The 19471-nt window shown below is 40.7% G+C and overlaps 1 protein-coding gene across 5 annotated transcripts in view; it reads left to right on the top strand.

The window, feature by feature from the left end:
- rhbdl3 (rhomboid, veinlet-like 3 (Drosophila)) overlaps positions 1 to 18254 on the top strand; it is a 94241-nt gene extending 75987 nt beyond the window's left edge. For all 5 annotated transcript variants that reach the window (XM_036136805.1, XM_012873182.3, XM_012873184.3 and 2 more), the window contains 4 exons: positions 5208 to 5320; positions 12663 to 12763; positions 13387 to 13447; positions 14631 to 18254. In XM_036136805.1, the coding sequence (XP_035992698.1) occupies positions 5208 to 5320; positions 12663 to 12763; positions 13387 to 13447; positions 14631 to 14902 (547 nt within the window). In that variant the 3' untranslated portion in view covers positions 14903 to 18254. The remainder of the gene's footprint in view (positions 1 to 5207; positions 5321 to 12662; positions 12764 to 13386; positions 13448 to 14630) is intronic.
- The last annotated feature ends 1217 nt before the right edge of the window (positions 18255 to 19471 follow it).

The following is a 19471-nucleotide window of genomic DNA, read 5'->3' as shown; positions in this document are numbered from 1 at the left end:
TTTTAAGGGTCTGCAAGTTGGTTGTGTAATCTTTCGCAATCGCACTATGTATCCCATAATGCAGTGCAACAGCTACTCACGTCTCAAGGCATGAATGCACCTAAGTGCAGCTTGCAGGAGAGTCAGACGCATTAAGGAAACATTATGGCATTTTCAGCGATTCGCTCAGCATTTTCACCCAAGAAATGACAAACCAAAGCCCCCCTGCTGTTTTCCCAAGTGCACATAGGGCTGCTCAGCTGAACTTTGTGCTCAATGAGTTCACAGCGTGCTTTGCAGTTTCTGAAGTGCAAAAAAAAAAAAAAAAAAAAAAGACATACAACTGTTCTGTAATCCATGTGCTTCTGGCGGGGAAAGAACCTGCAAACATCTCAGTGGAGCTTATAGAAATAACCGCACAGTGAAGGGAAAATAATCTAAAACCCTGTAGGCCCTGCAAAGTTTCCCCCTTCACTGCTGGAGCGATGCTACGGCACATACCTGCATGAGGGGCTGTTCTCGGTGATGAAAGTGAACTAGACGGCGTACAAAAGCCTGTCCACTGAGGAGCATCTGCAAGGCTCTACAGATCACAGCCTAACACCAAACCTTATTGAACCTCTTGCCAAGAAACTGTGCCTAGCAAAGAATAATCAGTGGAGAAGGCAACAAATATCTGTCTAAATTTTGGTGTTGTTGTGTTGTTTTTTTAGCGTTTCCTTGCAATAAAAAATTGTACATTGGTTTGGCTGTTGAAGATCATTTTTCTGATTAAAGGACAGTTAGTTTAGTTTAATGCGTAAACATTAAATCTTCGTGTCCATATTTAGGATTTTGTAGCCCTTGACCTAAACCCGAAGTGAATAGTTGTCCCAAAACATGTGAGAATTTTCTGTGAGTCTGAAAATTGTTCAGGATGGGGTGCATTCGTCCTTCGTAGGCAATACAACTTTCACTATTACCTACCATTTTGTTGTGGGATAATTATATACCTGTGATGTTACGTTAATTTGGTAATAAAGTAATAAAAAAAGTAAATGCATTTTTTGTTTAACTCTGTCAAAGACCATGGTGATGTGAACTCAACAAGACCTCTTGTGGACAGCGACAGATCTGCCTGACAGCGCAGGCTTTTCCTCTGATTAGACCGCCCCTGGCGCCTGGAGTAGAGTTCTCCTGCTGGAGTCGGACAGGCGGATCAATACATCCCATTGTTTCTCTCACCTCACTTCTATGATTCTCCATGTCAGATTATTTTTGTTGGGTTTTTCTCTCTGTTTATATGGCGTATTTGAGTTTCTCTCCCTCCCTTGTTTGGCAACTTTGTCAGTTTACTCTGAGGATGATTGCTCAAAATACCCTGCGAGGCGACACATACGCACACATTTGTTGGCTGATTCTGTCCAAATATACAAAAGGAGATTCCTGTGAGTCATCAACGTCTCTTTTTCTGTCTACATTTTAACATTTGCTGAAGTAGAGATGAGACAATAATTCAGCGGCAGAAACTGTTATGAAGCTTGTGAGGAAGAGTTTTTCTGCTGCGAAACTCAGATCTTTCTGACCTGGTGACTCGGGTGTATCTGGTTAGATTTTGAGAAAAATGGGGCACAGGGTGCAAGCTGGTAGGGGTTTTCAGGTATCTCTCATGAAGATTCATCACACTGGAAAAAAAAAGTTAAATGGAGCATTACAGCAACTAAAATTTACTATTGATTTTGTGTGTGCTATAGGCTTGTATTGTGTTAGTGAGCGGCTTCATATTAATGGTATGCTAGAGAAAAAGGTAAGTGTTAATTGATGATGCATTACAAATACTCAGAAATCAGACCTTTTTGCAGACTTGTCCCATTATGACCAAGCCTGTCTAAAAGGCCCTCGTCCTAACATTAGATTGAGCTGAAATCATCTTTTATCCCTGCAGCTGGTAGTCCTGTGGTTAAAAAGATGGCAAAATGCAATATTTATGACAATAAAGCTGCTCCAATAAACTGTGTATTTAGTTGCAAGCTTGTACATGCACTTGCAGGTTGGTAACCTTGAGGAAGATGTCTGCCTCCAGCCAGTAATATCCTATCTAGGGTTTCCTGTGGGATTTTGTTTCTCAGAAAACGTAAACAAAAAGGTTTGAAAAAGTAAAAATGCTTTTTCTCTTTGGGGGGTTTCAATGGAGCATGAGAGAAAATTTCCCGGGTTGCAACTTTTTTGCATGCTTGGTCAGAGTAAAGCGAATTACACTGAAAGAAAGATGAGATGACTGACTTGGGAAAAAAAGCCCAATTTAAATTGTCAACTTTTTTTAATACATTTGGTGCTGATAGTTGTATTCGCTTTTTGTTTCTGATCACAGTCTAATCTTTGAGTTACCTTTGTGCACCTACACACAAGCCAGCTTATTCAATGAGACCTTTTTTTTTTTTTTTTTTGATTCTAACTTGGTTCTGAATCCAGAGACAGGAAGCATCAAGATGTCCAGTCTGGGCCACAGAACCAGCAGCCTCCATGTCCAGACAGAAAAGCTGTTAAAGCCAAGACCAACAATATCTTCAGCCAAGAGGGAGAGAGCGCCTAGTGTTGACAGAACCTGCCGCAGAAACACAATTTGGCTGAGAGAAATTTCACAGCCGTCTGACCTAATTGGAAGCAGTCTTGTTCTGACTGACGCTGCGTCCTGGTGTCAGAACCTGCTAGACCTTAAAGGCCTCCCTTTGTTTGTTTGACTTTTTTTTTATCTCTCTCCAAACTTTCCTTAATATTAGGCAGTTTTTTTAGAACCGAAGAACTTTGAGTTCACCTTTCAGGAAGCAAGAGAAATTTTGATAACTTGAAATCTATTCTCGGGAAACAAGCAATGGGACCTTTAATACCTGTTTCCTTCAAAATGTCCCTGTAATTAGTTATAATTATGGTTGTGTTTTTCTTCTGTTCTTTTTTGCTATATTAATCACTGGAGCAGTTAATTGTTGATTATAGTGAGTGGATCAATAAAAGCATTCACTTTTCAATCGAAATGTCAGGATTGTGATTCTGAGAATAAATATATTGTTCTAGTAAATATTCCCTTCATTTGTTTCCATAAAGTAAACAAACAAGGCTTCCCTGACAAAGAGCGACAGTCGTTTTAATATTCTCAGTAGAAGGAGATCACCTTCAGGTGGTTCAGGACTCTGCCGCGAGGGTTTATGTGGAGCTCACCGAGGAGCCCGTATAATGCTCGTTTTGGCTTCCCTTCGGTGGCTTCTGATGAATTTGACAATTCAAAAAGAAGAGTCCTTTACAGCACCTCCGCTCCAGTTTGAAAAAGTTCACTGTTCAATCTTTGTTGCAAAGATGAACAACATATGGCCCATATTGTTTTGTATATATGAAAGCCATAAGAAGTCCAACTTAATTTTTACCACAAACCATATCAGGGGCACAGCAAACACTTGGAACAAGGTGCTCTGGTCAGATGAGATCAAAATGAAAGATTTTACCCCATGTGTGGGGTAAACCTATCTCACCCTGACATCCCTGTTGAAAAATATATGGGAGAGGCAGGGTTATGATATGAGACCACATTTGCTCCGGAGGAACGGAAAAGCTGGTCAGAGCTGATGGTGAGATGGATGGAGCTAGTTGCGGTACAGTCCTGGACAGCAGCCAGTGGTCATATACATCAAAGAAAAAGGTTGAAATTGAAGTTAAAAAAAAAAAAGATTAAAAAAAGTAAAGGTCCTTTACTGCATGTCTCCCCCCTCTCTCAAAACCCCTTTCCTGTCAGCCTACTTTGTAAAAAATGAGCTACTAGTGCCATGAAAACCCAAAATAATAATAATAATAATAATAATAAAGAAAAATGTAATAATTTAGGGCAATTTTTTTTTTTTTTTTTTTTTTTTTTTTCCCAGTGTCCTGTCTAGCAATGTGGCAATAAAAATTGATATCTTAATGCCAAATAGAGCTCGACAGATTTTACTTTCACAAGTGGAGCAAACAGCTTTCGCCATAATGCTCCGCTTGATTTATGCGTGTAAATAGCTTTATTGTGATTCCTGCAGGGAGAATTTCAAATTATATGGACACTACAATGGGAAAGTAGGAGAGTAAAAGAAAAACAGGAACAGAAAAAGAAAAAGAGAAAGAAGAGGTGAAAGAAAGAAGAGATAAAAGGAAGAGAATGATAAAACTTCCTCTGTCTGCTCCATCACCTGGAAAGAGATGCAAAAAGAACAGCACAACCAACAGACATAAAGCAACAGATACAATCGTGTAACACCTTGATACCATTGCTAAATCATATGTATTATTATTTAAGCTGACATGTGTAATGTGATACCTAAAAAAAAAAAAAGGTAAAAGAAAGTAAATAAATTATAGCCTTTCTGTATATAAGTGAACATTTAATACCTGGGACCCAGCACCTGTGGGAGATTGTGAGAGTGCACTAGTTTAGGTGGAAACTATCCAGAAGGAAATGGCTTGATAGTGATTGTGGAGAACCGAAGACCCACCTTCCCCGAGCACAGAGGCAGGGGTCAGGGGACCCATAACCCCGGACTCCCAAAGGGGCCCCCAAAGCAGTGCGCCCAAGAGGGGGCACTGCTTCACAGGAAATGTACAACCCCCCCCTGAGGAAAGAGGAGAGACGACCCCGAGGAAATCCCCCAGCCACCGCAATGCCGACGCCCCCAAGAGCCGCGGGGACGAGCCCGTGGGCTCCGCCGGCAGCCGGCCCCGCTGAAGTGGTCCTGGCCATGGGCCCTGGGGGCCAGAGGCCCCAGGGGCGCCCCGCCCCTGCGGCAGGGCAACTTAGGGCAACTTAACTAATTTCTGGTGTGGGCCTCAGGAAGCTCTGCAATCAAGTACGTTAGATCCAAGCATATGCTGTACTTGTGACAGAATGCTTTAGTCAAAGTCCAATCTTGGATATAATTGAAAATCTTTACTAAGAGCTAAAAGTGGCTGTTCATAGACGTTCTTCATCCAGGCTTTGGAGTGTAAATATTTTTCCTAGACACTGTAAAATAACTTTGTATGAACAGTAAAAAGATGCTCTTTTTAGGAGTTTCCAACAGACAAACAATGAGGCCAAGTAGATGCAACCTCATATTCATGATGTTATACTTATAAATGTTATCTATTGGCTCTTTGTAAGTACTTATTTTTTTGAAAAAGGGTAATCCCAACTACACTCTGCCAAACAGATCAAATATCTATCTGTGACCTGATTAATGTGTGTGTTACAGGATTGAACATTTGAGCCTGAACATGGCCATGCAGCTGCTGGTGGGAGTGCCCCTTGAAATGGTCCATGGTGCCCTGAGGATCGGACTGATCTACGTGTGTGGTGTCCTGGCAGGTGGGACTGACAGCTCTAATCTTCATCCTAAACACACTCTGTGAAGATCTGCCTGTCTTACCCTACCGTTACGCCATCTGCTTGTTGTCTGTGTTCACGCATCTTACAACATATCAGAATCAGCCCTATGTAAATAGGAGTGCGTGCGCGCGTGTGTGTGTGTGTGTGTGTGTGTGTGTGTGTGTGTGTGTGTGTGTGTGTGTGTGTGTGTGTGTGTGTGTGTGTGTGTGTGTGGCGCGCTGAGGACAGATGGTTTTGTCTCTCTGTCTTCCCAGCGGACATGGTGAGATGTAGGGGGTTGTCAGTCCTCCATCAAGAGGCCCATCTCATCCCCCCAATATTAATTTACAATAGAACGCAACACAGAGATGAATTTCTGTCAGAGAGAAACACTCAGTAATAATGAAATATGTTGAGAGGGAAGCTACGAGGTAGGGAAAACACTTTTTTTTTTTTTTTTGGTAATAAGTTGGGAAGGCTCTGAAGAGAGAGGCCATGATATGAAATAATGGAAGATGAGAGGAAGTGTCCGAGAGTCAGAAAATAATCAGAGTCAAGTGTATCAGATATATGAGCAAAAGCCGATGCTGGTCTGGAAACAAAATGTCAACACTCTCCTTGTACGTTCCTGTAAACCTCAGGCACTGGAGCGGTCCAGTTTTCTGCTCGGTTCAGCTGACTTAAAGATGGTTTGTGTGTGTGTGTGTGTGTGTGTGCTGTTTTATATTTACCCAATCTGTAATGACTGACTCATCTGATCCCACTGAGTTGTGTCAGTAAGTGGCGTGTGTCAAAAGGGGGGAAGGAACAGATTTTCAAAACTGCAGAGAGCTGAGATTGAAAAAAATTCATTAATTATTCTGTGTTTGTATTTCTGCGTACCCCATGATTCTATTTGTATGTGTGGCGCGTTGAAGGGTCACCGAGGCAGACCCCCGGGAGACCAGCTGAGGTGACCTTTAGTTTTAACCTCACTCTGAGAATGAGGAGGATACTGGACTATAAATCAAACAGCCTCATCAATGCGCACACGCTAAAACACGCGCAGACATGTCTACTGTTTTAATGAGATATCGACCACCGGGAGAACAGATGCACAGTGTGGCCGCGTTGGCTGTGCTGTTAGGTTTAGTGTCACATCGGCTGCTTCTGCTAATTGGCAGTAAAGCTCTGACTGAAATGCACCATTTCACAGCATGTGGACATTCGCACATCATTGCGCTCTATGTGATCCAAACACTGTACGTAAAAAATGTAAGTACCGATGTTTATTAAACTCTGCTTCCTGCAGCTTGCTTCACAGAGTATTAATTTTCCTTGGAGTTGGATATTTGCAGTTTGATCAGCTAAAAGTGTTGGTTTAGGCACACAGGAGGCAAAGTGAAATGTGTAGGGATCTGTTAAACATCAGGTTGTGTTGTTCATGGCACCTCAGGAATGGTGGACGGCGCTTCAGTAAATGTGTGTAATGTTGACACTTTCTGGGTTGGTTAAACTTTCCACAGGTATAAAGTTAAGATTTACTGTGGAAGCCCTGAAGTGGCATAATAAAGTATTACTAAAACAGATGGAAGAAAAAAGAAAAATCTGAAAAGTGTGGCGTGCCTTTGTAATCAGATCCCTGAGTCAATACGGGGTAAAACCAATCCTCATCATCCTGTTGTGGTAGGTTTCTGTTCGGCAAGGTTCTTTGTTTTGTGTGGACAATGTTTATAAGATGTTCAAAGATTTATTTTAAGATTGAAATTCTAAAACCTATGTCTGCTTTGAGCCACTTCAAAACTTTGTCTCTGAGCTGTGTGGTCTGTTCCTTGGTCTTCATAAGGCTGTTTATCTATCAAAATTCTCCAACAAGCATCCAAGGCTTAATTACACAATAATTACCCAACTTCTGAAGCAATTGGGCCACTTCTTAAATAGGAGTATCAGATTAAAGGGACTGAGATCAAATACATGCCATATTTTTAGGTTTGTTATTTATTAGAACAGAATAAATATATACAACCATACACTAGTTTGCACTTGCCTTTCACATAGAATCCTTTAAAAATACATTGAGGTTTGTTGTTGTAACACAGTGTGAAATCCTATATAAGGCAGTGAATGTCATTTTAACATTGAGATTTTAATCGTGTGGATTATTTTTCTATTTTCTGACTGCATTGAAGATATTTGTTTCCTTATTAAGCTAATTAAAGTAATAACGTTAAAGTATCAATATCTGTCTGAAAATAACGCAAAGCAGTTAAATCCGTTTGGAAAGAATCAGAATCGGGCTCAGCTGGTACATATAAAGGGTCAAAGCTTGGCTCAGAGATCAAGTAATGATTCATAGAAAGGTCACTGACCTTTTACAAACAATGCACACTCTGACATCATGCTGGAAGCAATAGACCTGCTTATAAAATCTCAATATGTGCACTTTGGGACAGCCAATGTGAACACAGCTGCCTGCCTGTGAGATAATGTGTTTGCACAAAGCCTAAGAGTAAACTACTCAGGACATTTAGGGAGACCATGATGAAGGTTACACCTGTGAAAAACTGATTTACTGGCTAAAAAAACCCTTTCTTGTTGAGTTTATCTTCAGGAGTACTGCTGTCCATTCCTATCGCCACAACGAATGAATGAATGAATGAATGAATGAATGAATGACAACAACTCTGTGCTGCACTTTGTAAGAGGAACAAAGAACGTTTCAGGGGTCTCTTGGGCAACAAGGATACACTTTTATTGTTTGCATTTATATCCTTTTTTGAAGTTCACACTCACTGTAGTCAAAGTTTAAATAAAGTAATTACTGGGAGCCTGCACAGACCTCCATGCAGATAAACAGCTTAAAGGTGGGATATTTTGTTTTTTGGAAAACCAAAACGCTTTCACTTCAAAGATGGACTAGGTGGTCGCTCTTTATCTCAAAAGAAACCAGGTGGTGGATTAAAGTAATGCTTATGGAAGCTCCTTTTCAACAAAGTTTTCTAAAATAATCTAGAAAATCAAAAAAAAAATGTATCTTATTAAATAAAACCTTTACCCCTTGTTTAGACATCAGAAGGTTGTGTGTACGTATTTAATATTAACATTTCATAACAACCTGATTGTCTTAATTAGAAAATTTCTCTTTTAACAAATTTTGATGATAGGAGTAGTTTAAGGAAAGGGAGAGGGGTAGAATATGCACAACAGTATAATTCAGATCAGTCACAATGTGTTTCAACGTTGACTTTATTAGGTCATGATGTCAGCCCAAATGCTTTTCTAAAAAAAAAATTACAATAGCTGAGCTTTGAAGAAAAAAAAATAGACAAGGATTAGTTTTCATGTTCATTTCTGAACAGGATATTTCCAATTTAAATAATATTGCAGTTTAAAGAAGGAAGTCATAGAAACCTCTTCGGTCTGTAAAATCCTCCACACTGAGGAGTGTGGTGGTTGGATAGGTGTGGCGTTCAGGTTTACCATTTTGACTGCCGGGTCATCGCTCAGGGCCTGGCAATCATTGTGCATCTTTAATCATTAACACTTCCATTCACAATGTGCTTTAGCTAAGTCACACATCCGGCCTGCTTTAGTGAGCATGTTGCTACCATCTTTGCATGCATAGGTGCAAGTACATGCTAAGTTATCTTCTTGTACTGTTCATTATAGCAACCTCTTATATTCTCCCTTCCGATAGCTTTTTTGAAAATTATTACAATGGGTTATTTACTTTTCTTATCTACAGAGGTGCAAATGTTGCTCTGCAATCAATTCAAGGCCAAGAAAGACAAGCACAGATAAAGGTTCTGTTTGAACAATAATGGAGGTCCCAGGAAATAACGGACTGCTTAATTACTCAAACATTACAGCAACTAAACGTACCCTTGGCAAACTGGTCAAGGTCATGAGAAACTGAAAAGAAAAGTAGAACTGTTTTATGTTAACTCATTTGTCCACCTGAATATTATTATATGAGAGTAAAATACAAAGCGTACAGTAATTATTTTGTTGAAGTAATTAGAAAGAGAAGATCAGGTAACAGTGACCTATGAAATTTAAGCTCGAACTTTCTGCTTCTGGAGCTGCTTGCTCAGTGAAAAATAAAATGGGCGAGCAATAAAACAGCTGCTCAATTTACAACATACACCGTCCAGTCCTCGTATTCTTAAAACAAGGGGAAGGCGGCAAGATATGTGGCCTACAGGAGCGCTGAGTGATTTACAACTGTTGCTCCAGTTGTAAATACTTGGGGCAATACGCTTTTATCAATAGGGCAGCATTTGATCTAATTGCATTTATCGAAGTTGGAGCATACGGAAAGAGACTTATGTGATTATTCCTCTTCCCACTCCAGGTGTTGTGAGCCCCCCGCCATCACCGCAAACTTTAGATGCATCTCCCCCCAACACACCTGAAACAAATGAATGGCTCATTAGCCACCTATGCAGATCTTGATAACATACTGAGAAGGTAATTCTGCTGATTCAGCTGTTTTGAAGCAAGGAGCCCTCTAAAATGGCAGGGGAGTAGCTCTCAAGGACTGCAGCTGCAGACACTTTCTAGTCTAGATCATCCAGACTCCCAGGTCCTATTTTATGCCCTGTTTTCTGTAGCTCAGCTCACAGTTATTCTACAGGTAGAAAAATGTTGATTTTGTCACTGGGAAACCATTTCTGCGTTGATTTCACCTTGAGTTTTGGATCATTGCCTTGCTGAATGACCCAGCGATCACCCACCTTCAGTTCTATGGTAGAGTCCAAAAGTACCTAATGTAATGAACTCTAATAAGATTCCCTGGGCCTTTGGTGGCAGATAGGCTCAGAGCATCACAGGTCTTAGTGCATCACAGATCTTTTTGACACAGTCATTCTTCCTTTGACTCCTAACACATTTGCAATATTTGCTGCTGAAAAGCTCAATCTTGGTCTTAAGTGCACAGTTCCAGCTAAAGTCCGAGTGGAGTTTGTCAGACTCATTATGCATACATTTAGGATGGTAGGACAGAAGAGCCTTCTCTCTGGCATCATACTCAAAAAACCTTGTAAATATACATACATATATATAAATTAATATAAATATTGTCTTGCTGTGCTTTTATTAGGAATCTTGGGGTTAATTTGACAATAACTTCAAATTTGACAGACAGGTCTGTGCAGTAGTTGGTCTAGTTTTTATCATCTGAGGCTGATTAGAAAACAAGCCCTATCTTCCTCATGATGCCCATAAAGGATCATTCATGCCTCTATGTTTTTTAGACTGGACTACTGCAACTCCCTTTATTATTTATTATTATTAGTGGGATTGACCTGTCTCTTCTCCGTAGTCTCCAGCTGGTCCAAAATTCAGCCTCCCAGCAGTCAATGGGAGCAAAACAGTATGAGCGTGGTACCCACAACATTGCATCTTCTCATCTCACTGGCTCCCTGTTTCTTTTAGACTTCATTTAACATTTTTACTCTTGTTTTTTTTTTTTTTTCTTACACTAGTGGCCTTTATTTGCCAGTAGACTGACTGACTGAATGTGGTTGAAAGAGAGGGGGAAGACATTCAAACCCGGGTCTCTTGCCTTTTATTGTTTTTGTTGTGTGGTTACTGCTTACTGCTTTTATTATGATGATTCTATCTTGTTTTGCATCACCTGCACCGCACTCTGGGTCCCTTACGTTATGTTAATGCACTTTATAAATAAAGTTTGGATTTGATATGGTTTGAACAAACCCACTGGCGTATAGATAGCATCTGACTGGTTGTTATGGAGACGCGATGACCACAAGATGCCACTGTTTGCTGCGGCCCCTCTGACAAAGACTGTTTTTACTTCCCTTAACATCCTGCTCACTTTGCGTGAGGCCAAGACAACCTGACAAGACAGCCAGGCCAGACGAGGAGCCATGCAGCATGCTGGCCAGTGGAGAAGATAAATGTGCCTCTTTGTCATGCCATATTTATTTCTTTCACCAAATACAAGTCTTTAGTTAAACGAGGATGAAAATAGAAAAGATCACTCAACTCTCCTCTGCTCTATTCTGTTAGCTTAATAGTTAAGAAATAATTTCAAGGCAAGGAGTGAAGGAAAGGATACAGACTGATTCAGAACATACTAGGAAATTAACATTTTGGTGTTTCTGTTTAGCTTTGCTGTTTCCTTTACCTCTCAGTGCTTGATTGGATGTTTTATACATTCAGTCATTTTTCCTTCGTATTTATTTCTCTTCATAGCGTTGCAGTTCACATCAGTACTGGAAGAGAAAGCTGCTGTTTGTCAGGATATGCTGCGCCTACATTACACAGTTGGCGACATTCTTGCCATTCAACATCGATGTGTCCATTATGCAAAAGGTCAAAGCTGTGCAAATCGTCTTCAGTTAGTCGTATTTTCAGTCACTAGGACTCGCTGAACTGGGAGATCCGAAAGTTAAGGTTGACATTGCGACGCCTACAGTTTTGGGAGAAAGTAAAAAAAAACACTCTTTTTTCCTTTTGCATTTTTATGTGTAGTGATATAAAGGAACTCATCTGCTGCTCCAAACAATTTATGTGAGTACAGTAAATAAAATGTTTGCCTGGTTACGACGGATGATAGTGGAAGACCTTTAGAGGAATGTGCATAAACAAATAAGGTTTGCAAACCTTGATATGTAAATCTCAATAGGAGTCATAATTAGAGTACTATAGTCCAAGTACACCCCGATATTCGGTAGTTTGTAGAACGTCCTTCAGAAGCGAGGACCTCAACAGCTTTGCTTGACTTCATAGAGTCTCATAGAGTCTTTGCCGTTGTGTTTGGGATCATTGACCAGTTGATGACCCAGTTTGGGCCAAGTTTAGCTGTCAGACCGGTGGCCTTGCATCTAACTTGGAATACTTTGGTATTCAGAGGTCATACGGAGATAGTTAAATACGGTGACTCCAAGGTGACCTGGTCCTGTGGCTGCACAACGAGCCCCAATTCATCACCCCTCCACAATTTGAGCTCTTTTTGCTACGTATCTGGGCATTAGCCATCCTGATAGGCAGTGAATTTTTTCCAGGCATGTTTTGAACTGTCTTGAATGTTTTCCTCCTGTAGCTGTTTCTCACTGCAGAGTAACAGACTTCAGATTGTTCGGAAATGACCTTACAGCTGTACTGTTTTTTTCTTATTTATTCCATATTATTCATTATTCATTTACACTTTCTCTAAGTTCTTAACATTGCTTTTTATTTTTGAGGAAAATCCTTCATTCAAATTCAAAATCAAGAGTAATAAAAATAGATAAAAGCTGGTACACATACATGCCAGCAAAAGGAGTTCCCCAGTCATTTACCGTCTGATTTTAGCCGGAGCCCTTTGACAGATGTGCGCTCTTCTTCATCGCCGCAGGGTCTCTGGCGGTGTCGGTCACTGACATGACGGCTCCGGTGGTCGGATCGTCCGGAGGAGTCTACGCCCTTGTTTCAGCACATTTGGCCAACGTAGTGATGGTGAGCTTTTTGTTTGCATGCGTGGGTGTGTCTGTGATTAGATCACTCAGCTGCCCTCTCTGAGAGCCTGTTTGCACCCCCCCCCCCCCAGCCCCCGCCACACAGGTGCTTCTCCACCTCCGAATGCCTTACATTCCTCACTGTCAGCTTTGTCCTGTTCTTCAAAGGCCAGACCAGTCTGCCGGTGTGTGCACATGCTTATGTGACAGAGTGTGAATAAAATCCGTCAATCCACCCTCCTGTCCTTTGGTGTGACTCCCACCCCTCTAATACAGGTCATCAAAACAACGTTTGTTGTTCCTCAATGGGAACCTCTATATCCTATGTGGTGTTCGTCATGGATTCCAGCTGACCCCCCCCCCCCCCCTTTCCTTCATCATTTTCAAGGCCAGGAAGAAGGGATTCATCTTCATTCTCTATCCTGAAATCATATTATCTCTCACAGCAGGACCCCAGAGGGTCAGAGTGTCTCTGAATTGACCTGAATTAGGACAAGGGGCACACTTTGTTGTCATTATCCTGTTCAGGATGTGTGTTTGTGAGGATGTGTGTGAATTTTCTGATGTGGAAATAGCACTGTGTCTCAGTCCCCTCTCTGTCTCTGTCTCTCTTTGTTTTTCTAGAACTGGTCGGGAATGAAGTGTCAGTTTAAGTTATTCCGAATGGCCATGGCTCTGGTCTGCAGTAAGTTGGAAATAATCTGCCTCTCCTCCATTCTCACCTCTGATGTGTCGTTCGTTTTTTTTACCAGAGTGTGTTCCTGAAGCTCCCTGAATTACATACTGCTGTTTTCCCCGCCAGACTAAATTATTATTAGGATTTATAACAGTGTGGAAAACCTTACAGCGCCATAGATCGATCGAATGACCAACATTCTTATGCAGTCTGGAAAATTATAGAAAAGTTAAGAATTGGATTTCCGTATGTTCCCCATCTGAATTACTATGAGTGAGTATGGAAAACAAATTCTATTTCCTGAAATTATGTGCTATGTTGTCAAAATGTTGGGTCCTTTGTTTCTTTCTTGTGTCTTTCCCTAATTCCTTATACGCTTTTGATTCTTGCTTTCTTATGTTCTTCCTTCTCTATTCATGCCCTTTCATTCTTCATTGTGTCCTTACTTCCTTTTGTCCTTCTTCTCTCCTTTCCTTGTACCCTTCATTCCTTCCTTGTTTCCTTATTTTCTTTCCTGGGGTTAATATTTTCTTCTGTCTTACCTCTGTTCCTTTCTTGTCCTTCTTCCTTAATTTCTGTCCTTCTTTGTGTCCTTCCGTCCTTCCTCCTCTCTACCTCACTTCCTTGTTTCCATCCATCCAACCAGTCTGACTGAGCTTAAACCATTATGTAAAGAAAAATAGGCAAATAATTCTGTCAAAGCTGGTAAACACATACTTCAAACACTTGCAGTTTTTATTATTTTTATTAGTAAAAACTGTTGACAACCATGTTTCCTTTTCCTTTCACTTAGCAGTAATGAACTAGTATGTCTTGGTCTATTACAAAGAACCCAGTAAAACACACTGAAGACTGTAACCCGACCAAAAGGGAAGATGTTCCTGGGGTTATATTTATTGTATTGTATTGTTCCTGGAGTAATTATCCAAGGCACAGCAATTTCACATTGAAACTCAAGAATATATTTGTCTCCCATCCTTTCTTTCTTGAAAGTCATTTCTACTGATGGACAAAGAGCAGCAATAATTACGGGGACCACATCTTCCGTTAGAAAAATGTATCAGTAATGTTGACCCCCATTTCTAGTGACCTGAACACCAGCCCATCTATTTCTGCAGAGGTGATTTCTGTAAAACAGCCATAAGTCTTGTATTGGAACATGCTGACATCTTGTGTTTCTCTCCGCTCGCAGTGAGCGTGGAGTTTGGCCGGGCCGTGTGGCTGCGCTTCTACCCTCCGGCCTTCCCCCCATGCCCCAACCCCAGCTTTGTAGCTCACCTGGGGGGAGTCCTGGTGGGCCTCACCCTAGGCGTGGTGGTCCTGCAGAACTACGAGCAGCGGCTTCAGGAGCAGTCTCTGTTCTGGATATTTTTCTGCGTCTACACCTTGTTCGTGCTCTGTGCCGTGTTCTGGAACGTTTTCGCCTACAGCCTGCTCGACGTGCGAATACCCCCGGCGCCGTGAGCCGCCCCCGCCCTGGGGCCCGGCTGGCTGGATGGGTCCGCCCTTCATTGTCTGAGCCTCATCTGGTGGTGATCTAAGGCATCCCACAGTCTCACTAACCCTAGCCTTACCATCCAAGCTACACACCGCCTGCACGTTGTCTGTGTCTGCTGGTCGCCTGTGGAGATGATGCAGCATCAGCAAAGAAGAAGCCTCGGATCTAACGCGACAGCATTGCTTTACCTCTTCTGCCTACTTCTCCTCAATCCAACGGTGCCTTCTCATGAAGACATCACCTGCTGAAAGTATTTCCGCGCGTTTGCCTCTTGACCGCAGTGACGGCGGCAGCACCCTTTAGTGTTTCACCTTTCCTGGATCGGAACGGTTTGTAAAAGCAGGCGTTTCCTCTCACAGGAAGCTGGGGTTCTGACGTCCATCCAAGCAGCTCAGATGCACAAGAGAATCAGGTGCAACACGTAGCACAAAAGTTAGCCTTTCAGTGAACACAGATTCGAAAAGCTACAAGTCTGTCACCTTTACAAGTTGCTAAGAAGTCAGTTTTTAAATGAAAGCGTGAGTCGCTGTTCAGTTTTGCCTTCAAAATCAGAATACAGGCATGGGCCGGCCACTGGTATGGAGGTATGATAAGGATTATTAGCCACCGGTGTTTTCCGACATATCATGCTTACTTTTTAAAGTCCATTAAATGAAGCCTCCTGCCACTCCACTGTGAATATTGTTTGAAATAAATGTTTTGTTGTTCTCTTGTTTCCAGGAATCTCCATTCCATCTGCTTAGTCTCTGGGATTACAATTTAAAAAGATGTATTAGCTACGCTGCCTCCGCAGGTGGCAGGCATGTTGACATTAATCAAATTCAAAAGAAGAAAGTCCTGAACAGGTTAAAATGATCAACTAATAACATCTCATAGTGATAAAAAAAAAAGCACTCGGATATGTAAGACTAAAATACAGTAAATAATGACGAGCCTTATTAAAGCAAATCAAGCATTTCACACATTAAACATAAAAGTATAAGTTTTAGATATTAACAATATCTTGATATGAACAAGTGTCAGTAATTACTAATGTAGGAATGGTTTAGGTTGGACTTAATTTAAAGACTTTTCTGGATACAATATTTTCCATTTAGAGATCATTTATTATAAATGACATTTTTTGTTACCAATCAAGTCCAAATATCAAGAATCTTTACTGCCATCATGTGGTACTATTTTGATGAGACAGACACTGGCTCAGGATGCACACAGATTACCTAAAACAGGCAGATACAAGAAGGCGTAATATTTCCAGGAAATATTACGCCTTCTTGTGCACTGACCAACATGCTTCCTGAAAAGCTTAAAGCGTGCAAATGGTCTTTAGGGTTTGATAAGACTCGTGTCCAAGTCCAAAACGTCTGATAGCAGGCCTTTTAATGAACAATATAAATCTCTGTGTTGTTGCATTTTAGTATTTCAGTGTTGTGTGGCAATAACGTATTTAAATTAAAAACCCACACAACAAAAAAAATGTTCATACTGTCAACATAGGTATTACAAAACATGCAGTCAACACCAGACTGAATTCCAGAAAGGAATTCCTTTGCAGGATAAACTGATATATATTAATATTTTATATTGAATCTCTTTCTTTTCATGATGGAGTGGAACCGATGTACCATCTGTACCTTTGTTTACCCTCTAAACTGTCACCGTCTCCAGTTTGATGCATTCAGTGCGTTTGGCAAATCCTTCGGTCTGTGACCTCTCAGCAGGTCCAATTGTTAAGTTTTCCAGACGTGAAACAAAAGTGTGCTGGAGCCATTCTGCCAGTTCTCCTAGTCTGTTCAACATCTGTGAGGGCTGTGGACGTTGTGCAGTGTGTCCCTAGCTTTAGTGTGGACAGGGCCTGAGAAAAGGATAAAGGGTGGAGTAATGCGTGCTCTGCAGCCACTTTAGTGTCCAGAACTAGCGTTTTCCCCACGGTTACAGTAAGTACAAATGCAGCTGTCTAGACGTATTTACAGTCTATAAAACCATAGTAATTCTTTGGAAAAGGAAGGATTGCCACCCATCACACTCACTAAGATAATCCTGTTTTAAAACTGCAGTCGGCTAGCCAGTAGCGGCGTAGTAGTCAAGCAACGGACTGCAGGCTTGCAGGTAGCAGAATCTAAATGTAAAAATATTCTGTAAATTTGATAAAGACTTGAAAAGATATGCATTAAATTGTATCTTAAACCTTGATCCAAATAATAAATACATGTGATGGTTATGAATATGCTCTATTTTAGCACCAGTAGAAATAATCGTTGCGTTTCTGAGTCAGCAAACAGTAATCAGATCGTGTAATACACGCTTTATTTTAGATCTTCACGTAAACACCATGACTTTGTGGTATTTTTTACTCCAAGTGATCGCACCGTGAGAATCGTGTACCGGCCCATGCCTGTCTATGAAAATGAAGACATGTTCAGCGCTTAAAAAAAAAAAAAAAACTCAGTCTTGTCTCGTGTGTGCGCAGGGAGTGTTTGTACCGATAAAAAAAAAAAAAAAGAAACAGAAGTGCCATTCAGACTTGAAACATTTTGATGCCAAAACATTGCTGGCAGGAACTGGCAGGAAGCGTGACCCTAACGAGCGTCGCTTGGTTTCTTCAGTCAGGTGTCTGTCAAATGTAAGAGAAAGCTTTTGATTAAAAATGTCCTGCCGACTCGAATGAATGCAGTGAAGCTTTTTGCTCTCTTAACAGTGCTCTCCATTTGTAGTATTTGTTGCACAAAGGCTAAAAAAAAAAAACTGTAAAGGAGGAGAGCTCTACGCGTTCATGGTTCGGTTTCAGTGAATTTTTCTTTTTCCTTTAGCTCTGAACTGACATCCCTGACCTGAAGTCATTTCGGTTTGGGTTGTTTTCATCTTCAGTTCAGGAGCCGACTGTGCAAAGGATAAATGCATTTTCACTTTTCAGTTCCTGTTTCAGCTTCATTTGTTCATTGATCAGAGCTGAAGCAGGAAGCGAGGCGCGCCCATAGCCTGAGGTGTCTAACTGTACTGTATTTTAAGGCCCGTGTTACACGCTTTACTGAGTATTAATCTAATGACGTCCAGATTAATGTTTTAACATGTTGGATTGTTTTATGTGGTGATACTGGTATCTTGCGCAGTTGTTTGGACATCATATATGTTTGATATATCCTGTATGTATCCTATTTAATTAAGGGTTAAATATGGCCTGGGATTGTACATAATAAGGGCTATTACACCAAACTGAGTGAGGGGTAAATCACAGATAGTATTTTAATGTTGTGCATATTTTGTAGATTTGATATGTGCATACGAGGGGTCCAATAAAAAGTTTTATATAAATCCTCAGTTAATGTTCGAGTTTTCTTTATGACATTGGTTGACTGTTGCAGTTTTTGACCGCGTGTAATTATTTTTAATCACAGTTTTATTCAGTGGTTCACTGTGAAAGGTGCAGATGCTGGAGAAGGTCAGGTAAGTGTGATGGAAGATGAAACTAAGTTGTGCAGGAAAGCAGATTTGTATGAAAAACATGAAATAAAACAGTGCCGATACCCTCCAGATGTTTTTCTGGGGCTGCTGGGAGGTGTGGTTGTTAGCACTGGATTAAAGGACTAATGTCTGAGCAGGATCTCAAAAAACTAATCCGTGCGTTGAATTTTTAAGTCTTGAGGGATAAAATGTGAATAAGCCACATTTTTGTAGGCAACTTGCAGGAACACAGCCAACTATGCAAAACTGGAATAAAACAAACACCAAATTGTGAAAAGGATCCAGGAGTGGTGTAGATTCAGATAAATTACAGTTCATGAAGAAGGAAAGGACGCCATCCAGTGGCAGAAACATAGCACTGCTTCAGTTCGAGTGGAAGAAGAAAGCCTTGAACCTTTCCTGTGTGTTATTTCCAGCCATATTTACTGTCCACACACATGTACAACCATTTCACCCAATATAAAGCCAGAGTGGGAAAAAGGAGTGAAAGAATAGTTAACTTTTAAAAACCCTTGTGGTGTTTCTAACAGAGGAAGAGTTGAGTAAAAGCCCCAGACTGATTCAGTTCCCAGTCTCACATCAGCCTCTCTAAACGTCTAAACACTTCATTTGACTTATTTCTACTCGCTGTTTTTCATGGGACTCTGGGGCAATGATGAAATGTATTTTTATGAATGTTTTGTGTGCTCTAAAAGCTTTCTAATGGTCAACATTTTCATAAACATAAAATACTGCTGCTAACCTCTTAGAATAGGCAGATTATAGGCACATTATAAATGTAACAGCAGAAAAGCGTTTCACACAAACGGCTGCATGCGTCTAGTTATCCGTTCAGGTTGTACACATTGAATTGAGTTCTGTACTCTTTCTCTGTTAATCTGTAAACCACCCTCAAGTTTATGTTTTATGCTTCTTGAATGTTTTTTTGTATTGAAAATAATGAATGTAACATTATCAAAAAATAAATATAAAACGATTTTTTTATTTTTCTATTTTATTTTTTTACTTTTCTGTCATGTATTCCACAATACAGGTTTATATATATATATATATATATATATATATATATATAT

The sequence above is a fragment of the Fundulus heteroclitus genome, chromosome 5 (genome assembly GCF_011125445.2).
Source record: "Fundulus heteroclitus isolate FHET01 chromosome 5, MU-UCD_Fhet_4.1, whole genome shotgun sequence".
In the NCBI taxonomy this organism is placed as follows: Eukaryota; Metazoa; Chordata; class Actinopteri; order Cyprinodontiformes; family Fundulidae; genus Fundulus; species Fundulus heteroclitus.
This window is presented reverse-complemented; position numbering and strand designations above follow the sequence as displayed.